Genomic DNA, 13,743 nt, shown 5'->3' on the forward strand with positions numbered 1-13,743 from the left:
GACATGAAAAATTGTAAAAGCAACATAAGATAATACAAAAAGAAGCATTTAGAAAGAAGTGTTAAATTGAAGGTGAAAAAATAACAATTTTTTTTCAAATCATTCAATTCGGGGGCAAAGGAGCAGATCCAGATGGGTTTTTTTCACCTTTTTTTTTGTCGATCTTGATGGGGAAAAAAAATCAGGCATATTAAAGGGACTGAGATCTATGAGTGTGTGATTGAAATTAAAAGGGACTGTTGGGCCTGTTGGGCCTTGGCGTAGCTATGCACTCTACTTAAATTGAATCATTATTGAACAACATAGAAAATTATGATTCCAAGGCACAGAACTGCACATATGCTTTGATGTAGCAGATACAGTATATCATCACTATCAGTGTCAGGCAACCGTCTGTTTTTTAAGGCCTTAACAAAACTAGAAAGATTTTGAAACCAAGTTTTTAAAAATCTGTTGCGTTAAATAAGTCAGAATTTGGAATTATGACATAAAACATCTACTGTAATAGATTAACTGCTTTGATTGTTTAAGTCTCAATTGATGAAATAAAACGCAGAACAATAGGAAGCAAAAACTTGACCAGAGCATCTATTTGAGAAGTTCAGTTCAGCAACTGTCTGCACTTCCATTCCACACCACTAGATGTCACAAATAAAAACTCACTTCCCTGTCAGGTAAGTATTTTATTTTGAAGGTTGGACCAGAGAGACCCGGAAAACCTCTGACTGTTGTGAGTTAGCTGCCTGGAGTGTCTCAGCTAAGAGAGACGTAAACTCAATAAACTCAACAATAAAGACAAATTAAAAATGGCTGGAACGGCTTCAGTCGCCGGTGAAGTGTTCGTCGATGCTTTGCCATATTTTGACCAAGGTTACGACGCAGCTGGTGTCCGAGAAGCGGTGAGTAGAACCGCACCACTTCTGAAACAGACCGGGAATGGGCTAACCGCAGCATGTTAGCTAAGCTAACCATGCTACACTCAAATGTGGAAATAGCGCAATGCAACGTTTCAGTAACTTTTCAATGGGGCATCCTGCAGATTGACGACACATTTCATTTGCCCACGCTTTGCTGCGAGCATATGATTATTTTATTGTTTCGGCAAATATTGTTTCACTTCAACTCATAACGCTATGGTACTTCGAGCCATAAGATTACAGCGCGTGTACAGTGTCTGAGCAGAAGCCCCACCCCCTTCCCCCAAAAGACAACATGCTGTAAATTGGATGGTGAGGTTTCTTTTAATAGCAGAAAATACTTCAGTTATTATTTTCCTATTAGGTATTAGGGTATCAAAAGGTAATTATTGATAAACTGATCAACTCTACTTGAGTTGTTACAGCAGCAGGAAATTCAAGAGGCAGGTAAAAATAGTATGCAATAAAGAGAAGATGAAGCAAAAATAGAGTATAAAAAATGAATACGCAGTATTTACTGTCATGACCTGGCTCAGGTGATCACAACAACAAAGAGGGAGATGACACCATGTTAAACGGTTAAACAAGACTTAATAATTCAGATTGAACCAGATTAGACCAAAAGGGGGGGGGGGGGGGGGGGGGGGGGGGGGGGGGGGGGAGAGAGAGAGAGAGAGAGAGAGAGATGGAGGACACTGCAGCTTAAGTAACCTCAGCACACCTGCAAATGGGAGGCCCAGGTTAGAGACACTCCTCCACAATGACAAAGCAGAGCCGTCTCATGAGAGTCGCGACAACGGAAGTCCAAAATGTAGACTTCAGATAGTTCCCGGGAGTTCTTGGGCGCGCAATTGGAATCCATTATTCAGAGCGACAGAACTGCGATTTTTGGTAATTAGTAGTCAATAAATGTATCGATTTACAATAAAGCAGACATACATGCCTATCTAGTTACTCTATGTAGTAAGTCAATACATTTTTTTAAAATCATAAATAAATCATAAATAATCATAAATTATAATCGACTAAAATGCTTTAATGCGCATGTTGATTTGATTCAGATTTGCTGATAATGTACAATCTGATTATTTAAACGTCTCACCCGTCCCAAGTGCAACGCAGACGGTCCATCGACTCCATTCTGCTGCTACTCTAATGCGCTGCTGCTCACTTCCGGGAACTGTTGAGAGGCTCCGTGATCCGCCATTGCTGGGAAAAAAATGGTCCATTGGAGTGAACGGAGTTGTCGTGACTCATTAGACGGCTCTGCAGCAAAGACACTCCACAATGACACCACAGTGGCATCACAGTACATATATTCCCAAACAATGAAGACAAAGTGCAGTGGCACAGGATGATTATGATGAAGTAGTTTGTACTAATCACTTAACTCCAACTGGAGCACATTGCATTCACCAAAGGGTGGATTGATGATGAATGTAATCGTGACTTCCGTATCCTAATTATGAGATATTCATGTTTGTATTGTAGTTTTCCAACTCTTTCATTGACCCGGCGTCAGTCTGTGCTGGGTTGTCATACAAAAACTTTTTCTACTAATCCATCATATACGTTACCAAAGCCTTTGTTCCCTATGAGTTATGCAGCCTCCAATAATGTTAATAATTCTGCCTGTTAAAATGTTTGCTGATGCAAAGGACATGTGGTACTTCTCACCACATTAACCTCCCGTTTAAACATTTCTCTCATTGATGCCGGCCTCTGGGTCCCCGCCAATCACCTCACAGACTTCAAACCTTTTGTTAATGCTGCCCGCTGTTTTTTCTTCTACTATGAATAATCTGTGCACTATGCATTTTCTTCCCAGGTCAGACATTTTGCGCCGGTGTTCAATTTAGCTTTGTCAGTAAGCCCTGCTAGGCAGCTAGCATCTACAGGAGCAGGGAGCCTGCCACACAATGCCAGCACTGGTGCACCTGTGATATATGTTGCTGTTACTCCTACACATTACATCAGTTCCTTGTGTGATATTGACACAGTTCAACTTTACATAAATTATCTCACTACGGACTGGATCACTTCAACAGAGTAGAAGACATTCTCTGCTGTAAAAGCACAACATGGACTACAAAAACTACCAGGTTTAGAATCCAAACAGATGTTGGACTAGATACAACTAATGTGAAAATATCTCAAAAGGTCAGTTTGTTCCCATACAATAGAACATTTCCGTCTCTTTTGGTCCGTTAGTGCTTGTTTAATTTGGAGGCACACGTTGGTCGGAGGCGATCGCGTCACACAATTTGACAACAATTTACTGAACCCACAGTTGGTTTGACGCACGACCAGTACGCTGTTTGACTGCCAATCGTAAACAGTGGGTGCATTTGTAAATTGAGTGTGACGCACATCAAACAGTTACTCATCTAGAGAGAAGACACCTTTGATAAATATCTACTGCCAACAGCATCTAATATCAAACTACAAATATAACCCTGGTGTAATATTTCAATACACCATGTAACAGCTTGTGATTTTGCACAAGGCACATGGAAATTGAGGAATCACTTATGCCTCCTCCATGATCTCCTAAATCAGGGGAGTGAGGTAAATAGGAATATGCAAAGAAATAAAACTTGGGAAGGCAAAACAAAGGTATTCAAATATTAAGGAGAATTTTAAATACAGCACACATGCTAGGCTGTAATGTAAAAAAAATGTGTGCTATAAGACTGAAATAAACATGTGGTCATTTTTCAATCCACTGAATCTCAGGCCTACTTAACATTTTCCTAATTACTATCATTATTATTAATTCTCCTTTGGTCTCTAGGCTGCAGCGTTGGTTGAGGAGGAGACCAGAAGGTATCGACCCACCAAGAACTACCTGAGCTACCTGCTCACACCCGACTTCTCTACTTTTGAGGTGACATACTCCTCAGACCTCGGACACCCTCTCCGTGGCTTCGACTGGCACGACAGAAATAACAGCGTTTCTTATTTCTTTTTCGTCACCTTTCAGACAGAAATCATGAGGAACGAATTTGAGCGACTTGCCGCCCGACAGCCCATGGATCTCCTGAGCATGAAGAGGTAAAGCACTACACACTGCGGGAGCGTAAATATAATTTTTGACAGTAATTGTGCTTTTTCCTTAATTGTCATAAAGAACAAGTTATATGCATATTAAAAAAATCTTGCTAGAACATTTCGCACGTGCACATATTTTAGGCTATATGGTTCAGATATTCCATTAGTTTTGGCCTCTGTCCAGGCACCTCACCTCATCGATAACACAGATGCTCGGTAGATTATGGTCTGGACAGTTTTTAATCACAGCTGTCCTGGGCCGTGTGCCATAATGATGTTTTTTGTTTTTTCAGGAAATCTTAATGATCCATTCAGTTTTCCCTCCCCCAAAAACACCCCACAGCCCGATGCTACAACCAGGGTTTTCAATGCATCAGATATTTTTTGTAGCCTTTCCCTCAGATCTGCGCCTCAACACAACCCCATCTCTCAGCTCTGCGTCAGTTGCCTCCAACTCGTGCCTTGGGTTTTCCTCAGACATGCACTGCATTGAGACCTTATATATAGATAACAGATTAGAGATGGTCAAGAGAAGTGGGAACTGATCAAAATTAGCAACGATTCTGTGCTCGCTTAATTATGAGGTTGTAGGTTGATGAGGGAAAAATACATTTTGTCAATCTTACCAAAGGGCTGCAGCATAACTATCTGAAAAATGTGAAGGCACCAGCATCATGCACATTAGCTTAAAAGTAAAGTGTCTTTTTGTGTGCGGAGGTGATTAAGCGTTTAAATCATGAACTCTTCAGAACTCAAGTCTTTTAGGAATGAAGAAGAAAGCTTCACTGTATCATCTAAAAGTATAGAATACAAAATCTAATTCATTCACAATTATTTTTGTGCCGTGGCTCCAGATGTTGATCATTTAATTTTTCCTTCCCTGTGGAGATATGAGCTGCCAGCACCTTCAGCGGGACAGAAGAACGACATCACAGCGTGGCAGGAGTGCGTCAACAACTCGATGGCGCAGCTCGAGCACCAGGCGGTCCGCATCGAGAACCTGGAGCTCATGTCTCAGTACGGAACCAACGCGTGGAAATTCTACAACGAGTATGTGTTCGCAGCCTTTTGTCACAGGCAGTAAGTCAGAGTGTAGAATTGGTCTAAATGCAGCTAACGGATTATGTCTTCGTTCCTCCCGCAGTAACTTGGCCTTCATGATCGAGATGGCACAAAAGGAACTTCAGAAATTCAGGTGAAAGATGGCTGGTATATTGTTGTGCTTGCTAAAATTGTTATTTCAATAAAAAAAAAATCACATTTACTGTATCAATTTTGTTTTTGGGTACACAGGAAGCAAATCCAGGATATGAACTGGCAGCGCAAGAACGATCAGTTGGCAGGAGGAGCCAAACTGCGAGAGCTGGAGTCCAAGTATGTCGTTTTGAGAATCGCACGTTTACGAATGGCATGTTTATGTCCGATTTCCCTCATCTTAACATCTGTATCCGTATCCCTCGACAGCTGGGTGTCACTGGTCAGCAAGAACTACGAGATCGAGCGAGCCATCGTGCAGCTGGAGAACGAAATCACTCAGCTCAGACAACAGCAGGGGGACGAGAACAAGGAGAACATCCGACAGGACTTCTAGGGCAGCTGATCTACATCCTACTGATCACACAGGTTTCATCTGGTTTCACGAGGCTCACCGGACCAAGAAGCCAGAGGAGGGAAAGTTAACAGTACGGAACGCCAATAACACTGACACTCAGAAAGAGCTGCCCTGAAACCATGGTGACGGCACACATTTTTACCAGACCTCGCGCTTCGTATTCCAACGCTGAGGACAGCGCTGGAATGTGGGGTAATGCGGCTCGTCGAGTGTAGTTGTTTTTTTTCTCCCCCTCAAAGAACACGGGTGTTTAAAGCAAGACTATGTACATTCTGCAAAAAAACATTTTACCTAGAAATGGAAAATTGAATTCAGGATCAATTTGTGATAAGATTTTCAGACACATCCGTCCGTAGCTTTTTGAGTAATCCTGCTAACAAAATACACAAATCAAGGTGTTAAAACACGTTTTCTCAATTCAAGACACTCCTGGTTTTGCTGTTGCAGTACAGCCTCACTTGGTCTGGTATGACCAACAGCTTATGGTGGCTTTAGTAAAGTAACCTTAAATAGTTATTGCTGTGTAACTGGCAGTCAGTTTACTTACTCTTTTCTTCATGTGCCACTGTTGTACCAGCATTAGCATTCCTCATGATTTCATAAATGCCACGTGACATTATTCAGGCAAAGTTACATAGTCTTGCTTTAAAAAGTGATCTATACCAGCACGCAGGTTTCATAGTGTACATAGTTCGTCAAGTCCGCGGATGACAAAATTATCTCAGTCAGCTCTGCCTTGACTTCCATTTGTCATTTTTTTATGCTGTTCAATAAAACGAAAATTTTTCATATGTTCTTACGTGTGAAGAGGATTATTTCTAAAGTCAGATATCACTGTGGGCATGTGTTGGTATGATTTGAAGTCTGATGTCTCTGTAGACAGAGTATTTTGTTTCTTTGGTGTTCTGGTTTTAACGGATGCGGGTTTATCTACCACCATGCAGCAGGTCAGTTTATTGCATGTCCAGTAGATCCAATTAACATCCCACTCTGAATATGATAATTAGCCTGAGTATCATAAGAACAGTATCAAAAATAAAAACAATCCTCTATAAGCTCTCGTACAGACAGGGTCCTACTGCACATTTAACTGAACGTGTAGCTGGACAGAAATCTTGGCCTCATTCTATGAAACTCCATTTGTCAAATTATCAACATGTCAGGAACCCAAATGCCATGCGACCCGTTAGCAAAGGAACTACTGTTGATCTGTGCCGCAAAAATCCTCAATATTCTTCCCAGACTGAGCTATCAGACCCATGACGCCAGTGCCAGAGTTCACCTGCGTTTCCCCCAACAGTGAGGCCTTTTGGTTTTATTAGCTACACTTCTACGGCCGACGGTTTGACCACAGCCCGTTAAATATTCCATTGTATTTTACCTGATCATAAAGGCAGGCGCAGATGGAACATGTGCCCCGATACTCATTAACTACAGTCAGTCAAGCATTGGGGGTGAATTCAAAGGCAAAATAACATGAACTTCCTCCAAATTCCACAATTCTACACCACAGCACTGATCACTAAATCCTCCACTGCTGTTGGATCAGAAACTGGAGTCACCACCCCTGAGCTTCACAACAGAATCTATAGGCCGAGTTGGATTGTATTAATACATTGAACGTCTTACTTTTCTTTTCTTTTCCACTGTCAACTGTCAACACCCTCTAGTTTCAAGTCACAATCATTAATATCCCCACTGTGTGGAATAACGTAACATAAACAGGTCATGCTCGTTTCCTACCTAACAGAGACTGCGAGTGGGAATCAATAGTTCCAGTCTAGTATGTTCATAATCCGTTGTGAGTTTCTGTTAAACAGATTAAGTGACCTATAATGCATTTGTGTAATGTTGATGCTTACCGGTTTACTGCTGGAACTTCACCCTAGTGACATAAGGGGCGAAAACCCAAATAATTATTTTCAGTTATTCATAGTAGCCATGTTTGTTTTGCTAAAAAAATGTGCCTTGTCTCTTTATGTTCAATTTGTTGTATTTTTTTCCCCCTCCAACACCAAGGGAAATTAATAAAAAGGGAAATGTCACTGGATAATATGAAATACACTGTCCGATGCACGTGCACAGTAAATCATAATTTATTGATCGTTATTGCCACAGTCCTTACACAGAGCGCATTAACAATCGTTCAACTGCCGCTCCTCTTCCTTCGCTTCCTTCCTTGGTCAGATCGAACAAACGGAACGATCTGAACGAACCTTCTCTCAGCCTGTGGAAAACCAAAAGGCCCAGCTGCATGAAATCTGCGTGGTTGTCATGTGAAGCCAGTTGTCCACCATAGAGCGGGGATATAGGTAGTGCGATAAGCAGACCAGCTCGGAGGAGTTTCTACATGTACCCACACCCACCGGGGATTGAACCCAGTCAACACCCAACAAAAACGCTGAAAGTCTTGCTCTTTCACTTCAAGAACTTAACACTTTGCCCACTCTTTCTCACTCACACACACACACACACACACACACACACACTTGCAGGCACCGTTATACTGTTTGCAAAGAAACTGTACGGTTGTCTTTAGGAAAAAGTCCTCCACCTGTCCCCGAATCAAATCTGACTCATGTGCAAAAACGTTGTGGACAGCGTTAGCCACCAGTAGCAAGAGTAGCAGTAGGTAATGTTGGCAATTTGCCCCAGTCTATATACTGAGAGTGTTGAGAGCCGGTACTAAAGTGACAGATTCCGGCAGGTTCTGGTTCTGGTCCGGGCTTCCTTTGCTCTGCAGAAACTTCTGCCGATGCCGCTCCTCCTGGCGCTTCTTCTTCTCTTGCCTCTGCTGCTCCTTCCTCTGCTTGTTCGAGACCTGGGGATGATGGAAACAAAAAAGACAACATGTTTTCTGAGTAATTTCAGCTGAATTCAAATTTTTAGAATTCACCAAAGTGAATTCTAGAATTAAAAACCGTCTTGGGTTTTATTTAATTTGGCAAGACAGGTTGTTAAATGAATAAAATGTTTGTTCTGGCTTTCATGAATGCACTGAAGTCTGGACATTTTCCTAAACTTCTTCGAGGGGCTGTACGTGAGAATGCTGCTGACATAGTCCAGAACTTTTCCTGCCAACCACCCAGTAAAATCCTGCGATAATGTCCCACCCGCGAGTGAGCCCACGTGAGAATACGGCAGGAAAATCTCTGGAGTATTCACAGCGAGGGAGTAGACGTGTTGATGACGGAATGACTGTCCTGTCCTGTCTCCTGCATGCTCTACAGAGACGCCACAGAATTCTCCGGAATTTTTAATTCTGTTGCGAACACATTTGACTGGTAAAATATCCTGATTCAATTTAGACGGACATTATCTTGTCTGAGTTCATGTCTGACAACAGCGTTGGAGAATTCCACCTTAGATTTTTGTAAGTTGCTGCCCTCTGCTGACTGCTTGTAATCTGTGCAGTCGCTGGCTGCGGCTCTGCAGGCTGAGCAGGACCTCGAGGCACACTGGCCCTGGCAGGACTGGCCCAGCGCCGGGCCAACGAGCCATTCAGCATTGATGGTTGCCGCACTTAGCTGGAGCAGGTTCTCCTCATCGCCTGCTGGCAGAAAACATGCATAAACCCACAGAGTTAGTGATGCAATTGTCACTGTTAAGAGAAAGAAAACAACAGAAGAACACTGTGTTATGGATGGAAAATGTATCAGAATAGATGAGCTCAAATGCACAATGGTTGTGAAGTCTGCAACAAAGTCGACGCCTCGGTGTTCTCTTTTGCTCTGACCGTCTAATTCTTCCTGCAGCTAATGATTCAAGCGCAACTTCTGACCCTGGATTCCTCGATTCTTGATGGAGCTCAGGATCACATTGTCCTCCTCCGAGGCTGTGGGGGAAGGGTTTTTCAGTCTGTCCCTCTGACCGTCCCCAAACTCACGCTGGCCGCGTGGATTCTGCATGTTCTGGCGACAGGAATTATCAGAAAAGAGTTAAAGATGCCTCAATTGGCAGACAAGAACAATACTTTAGCCTGTAAATGTTAAACAGGACATGTTAGGGGCAGGCGTGTGGAAAAATACTACATGATGTCAGCTATTGTAGGATGAAAGGGATAACAGTAATTATCCCTTTTTCCCCTTTGGTCCATTTGATGCTCTTTGTATATTATAGTCTTTACCTCTATGCGGAGCTGAGCCGGACTCTCAGAGTTGTCTCCGGTCCGCCTCACGCTGTCATAATGATCGCCGTAGCGGTAGGCAATGTGTAGCTCTCTGCACACCTGCTTTTCTGCACCGTTTATCTACAAAAAAAACAGAACATTTAAACTGTGCGGCGTAGCAAAGGGGCGTTCGATGCCACTCAGTGAAAGTACATTACATTACAGAAAGCCTTCAGCCCGTCCCTACCTCCCACAGCGGCGTGTTCAGCTGATGGATGACCACTTTCACCTGTTGACTTCGAGCAAAAGCAACAATGGCGTCATTGCCCGCGAACGTACCAGGCTGAGAGAGGCTCGACACTGGATGGAAAGAAACCAAAAAGATTTTTTCACCAAAAAAAAATATAAATCTGAGCAGAGATCGTCACACAGCACTTCTCCCTCAAAATTTCTATGGTGTCATCACAGGAAATTTACAGTTTATCTCTGAATGCCTTTATGATTATCCTAAACTGTCACTTCACATTTGCTAAACTGACTACGTGCATCGTACCTACCAGTTGTTTACGAGGGAAGTCGAGACAGCCTCATTAACCAGTTTTTCCCAAAACTGTTGAACACCTTTAAACAAAGCGATGTCTACTTGAGACCACACATCAGCAGTCACATGTCTACCAGTTGTACAATTTGCATGGTGAAATATGTTTGTATCTGTCTACTAATCATCTTGGAACCCCCCTCGAGTCTGTTGCTCCACAACAAGCAGAGGTGATGACCACCAGGGGTCAGTGCATAGCTACTGGTCAAAAGTGTCTCCATTAGAAAATCAACGGTAGAGTAATGTCACAAAACAGTTCACTGTGAAAGAGGCATTAGCAAAAGTTTTACTATCTGATCGCAGTCTCTCATTTCCTCAGACGATTTAGCCAGTGTCACACACTGGGTCGTTTTCTTACGGTGTTGCGTGAAGGGCACGTCGTCCTCGACAAAGGGTTCAAAGTCTTGACGATGAGATGTCATATACTGCACAGTCTCCTGGCGAAGCCGCAGGTGGCCCCGGGAGTGACCTTCTAACTGGTCGCCTAAAGCTCTGAACAGGCAGTTCCTGCAGAAAAGGGGGGGGGGGGGGGGGGGGGGGGCAAAACCCTATGTTTGTCAATGGTGGAGCTGTCAGTAAGTTTAAATCAAAGGCTTTTATTTTTGTCAGGTACTCTGTGATGGAGTTGTTGGCATCAGCTGGCAAAGTTCTGGGCTTTGGACGATAACAATGACTTACGTCCTGCAAAACACAAGCTTCCTGGACCTTGGGCCCTGTAATAAACATGACTGGTTAAAAGTAACAGATTTTTGCCTTTACTATGCAGCAGCCATGCAGCTATAAAAATTATGTAATTTAGTCAAGAATACATCGTGACTGACTGTGGGCTGGGGAGAAATTAACCTAAGAGGCTGGAGCTATTAATGTACAGCTATCTGTATATCAATATGACTTAAAAAAAAAAAAAAGTGTTACAGTATTAGTGGTGGCAAAGAAAAATACAGAGGGAGACAAAGCACAACTAGACACCGCTGTCTTTCTCCAGCTCTCACCCATCTCCGGGGACCTCTCTCAACTTCAGTCCCAGTGCCTGGAGCTGATTGGAGAAACTGACGAACTCTGCCCCCTCGTCACCCTCCTGCGGCCGGTTCTTGCGGTCTTTGGCGATGGCGCGGCGAGCGGCCCGCTCGTCCCTCTTGCGCTCCGCGTCGTTCTTTTTGTTGCTCCGCACGGGTTTCGGTGTCTGTTTCCTAGACATGCTGGCTGCAGTCGTTTCTGCAGGGCTGCAGCACCAGAGTATCTCTTCTGGCAGTTGTGCGCTTGCATTAAGCACTGCCGCACATCTGGAACCTAATTATAAAACATACGGGAGCAGAGGTTGAGTGTGTGAGTGTGTGTGTGTGTGTGTGTACAACAAGGTTGTTCCTTGAGCCACCTAGTATTTCGTAAATTTGCACAAGACAAACGCCATAGTCTGTCCTGCTGTTGGAAGACATTATACCAAACTCCATGAGGAACTTTGGAACTTTTTATGCTGGGATGCTGCTTAGACTGTAACTATGGACAGTTTCAAAGAAACAATGCGCTATTTATACTTGTCTGATTCTCTAATGAAAGCAGATAGTTGGAATGACAGAATAACTATCTGATCCTTTAAGTGAAGTGCTGTTTGGTGTAAATAATTGCCAAAATGAAGACCCAAAAAATAAGAATATTTTTTGTTCGTGCATAACATATTATATGAGGTGATACACAACATGAACTGTGTTATGTTGCCGTCATATTCCCTTCAACGTCAATGCTGAAGCTTAACAACGATGGGACTGTGGAGCTAACTAGTCATAAGTAGTGCCGTTAATCCAACATTAAGCTGACTAACTAGCGCTAGGTAGTATTCTCTAGTATCCAGGGTTGGTTAGTACTAGTTAGTGTCACTTGAACTGACGCAAACGGTGAATTTGTCGGCATCGGGGTTTGCCAACACGAAGTTCGTCAGCTAGCAGCTAGCTTAGCTAGCATTCACGGCGGAGTATTACATAACAAATCACGTCTTCTCGCTTGTGGCGCTCACTGCACAATGAGCAAACTGAAGACGAACCCCTTCGGTAGGTTATACATTGCTACTTACCTTCAACCAGCCCCTACGAGAAATGTCTTTTGTTGCTTTCCTTATTATGTTTTCGGCTCAGAAGACAGAAGTGGTGATTGTCGTTCTTGTTTACAACTGAAGTTCCGCGTACGTCAAATACTACGGAAGGTGGAATAGGACAAACCGCATATTGAATGAAAAATAGGGCTCAAGGTAGAAGAAGGTATACAGAATATAGAATCAATCAATCTATCTATCTATCTATCTATCTATATATATATATATATATCTATATATATATATATAGATATATATATATATACTGTATATATCTATCAATGTATCTATCTATCTATCTATCTATCTATGGATATATATATATATCCATCTATCTATCTATCAATCTATCAATGGATCTATCTATTAATTGCATGAGTCAGGAATTCTGAGTCATTTTATATTGCAGACTGTGAGTCAGGACAAAGTAGGAGGTTACAGCTACGATTCTGAAAGGAATTTTGCATCTGAGAATCCCAATCCCACCCATCTACCCACCACCGACTAACTCCTGATGACTCCACGCAGTTGGTGTGTGGGGGGGAGGAGTGGGCTGAGAAGCAATGAACAGGATGTTTGCTTTGTAAAAAAAACACAAAAAAAACCCCAGCAGACGCACTGAGACAAAAAAAAAAGTAGCCTGAAGACATAAAACTGCAACAAAAAAAAGGAAGAGGCGGTACGACTATTTTATCGAACAAAACTAGAAAAATACAAATTTGAACCAAGTCAGTTGGCGTAAAAGAAACAGGGAGACTCATCTGCAGATGTGAGGTTTCATGTGGTTCATTATAAAACCTCGGTGAGTGATGGCATTGTGTGTATGAGCAGATGTAATGGCCTGAGGGCCATCCATGCATTTGCTGCCGTCAGCGTCGGTCAGTTGAGTGGAGCAGAGAAATCAGCCAAGCATGGTCAACACTTCATTTATACTGTACATGTACAGTATGTTTGTGTGTGTGTAATGTGAGAGTCAAACAAGGTACTTCAAATCATTTTATAGGAGGCTCAAATAGATCATCATAGAGGAAGGTTAATTTCTACCATGTTCTATCTTGTGTCCATGACATGACACAAGGTTATGTATGAATACCACCTGCAAAACTATGGTTATGAACACACCCAACCCCTTGACCTGTGCTAATGTCCAATAGGAGGACATTTCAGGGTACACTGAGAAATCTGGGGTCATGCAAATCTGAAAATTAGATTTTTTTAACACACTGTTATACCATAATAGCCAATGTGAAAAAAAGGCTTAGAGTTAACACGAAAAACATTTTCTATACTGGCCTATCCCAGTTTAGCAGCAGACAAAATGCAATTACTGTAGTTTTTGGTAAATGTTGTGATTTTGATATGGGAGAAGGC

At 42.6% G+C, this 13,743-nt stretch overlaps 2 protein-coding genes across 3 annotated transcripts; one reads left to right on the forward strand and one right to left on the reverse strand.

Moving 5' to 3' along the window:
* Window positions 1-700: 700 nt before the first annotated feature.
* On the forward strand, window positions 701-6,375 carry bcas2 (BCAS2 pre-mRNA processing factor). The gene is made up of 7 exons (XM_035645759.2): window positions 701-899; window positions 3,712-3,804; window positions 3,901-3,971; window positions 4,857-5,018; window positions 5,113-5,163; window positions 5,262-5,342; window positions 5,433-6,375. The coding sequence occupies exons 1-7, from the start codon at window positions 807-809 to the stop codon at window positions 5,557-5,559; spliced, it is 678 nt and encodes a 225-aa protein (XP_035501652.1). The 5' UTR covers window positions 701-806; the 3' UTR covers window positions 5,560-6,375.
* A 1,285-nt stretch (window positions 6,376-7,660) lies between these two features.
* On the reverse strand, window positions 7,661-12,495 carry otud3 (OTU deubiquitinase 3). 2 transcript variants are annotated; one of them, XM_035645752.2, is made up of 8 exons: window positions 12,355-12,495; window positions 11,279-11,576; window positions 10,645-10,793; window positions 9,936-10,048; window positions 9,707-9,829; window positions 9,362-9,491; window positions 8,943-9,130; window positions 7,661-8,401 (listed from the first exon to the last, which is right to left on the reverse strand). In XM_035645752.2, exons 2-8 carry the CDS (start codon window positions 11,482-11,484, stop codon window positions 8,237-8,239), a joined length of 1,074 nt encoding a protein of 357 aa, XP_035501645.1. In that variant the 5' UTR covers window positions 11,485-11,576; window positions 12,355-12,495; the 3' UTR covers window positions 7,661-8,236. The 2 variants fall into 2 exon arrangements, with proteins under 2 accessions (XP_035501645.1, XP_035501644.1); XM_035645751.2 differs by having other exon boundaries at window positions 8,943-9,133.
* Window positions 12,496-13,743: the final 1,248 nt, after the last annotated feature.

Source organism: Scophthalmus maximus, chromosome 3, assembly GCF_022379125.1.
Source record: "Scophthalmus maximus strain ysfricsl-2021 chromosome 3, ASM2237912v1, whole genome shotgun sequence".
In the NCBI taxonomy this organism is placed as follows: domain Eukaryota; kingdom Metazoa; phylum Chordata; class Actinopteri; order Pleuronectiformes; family Scophthalmidae; genus Scophthalmus; species Scophthalmus maximus.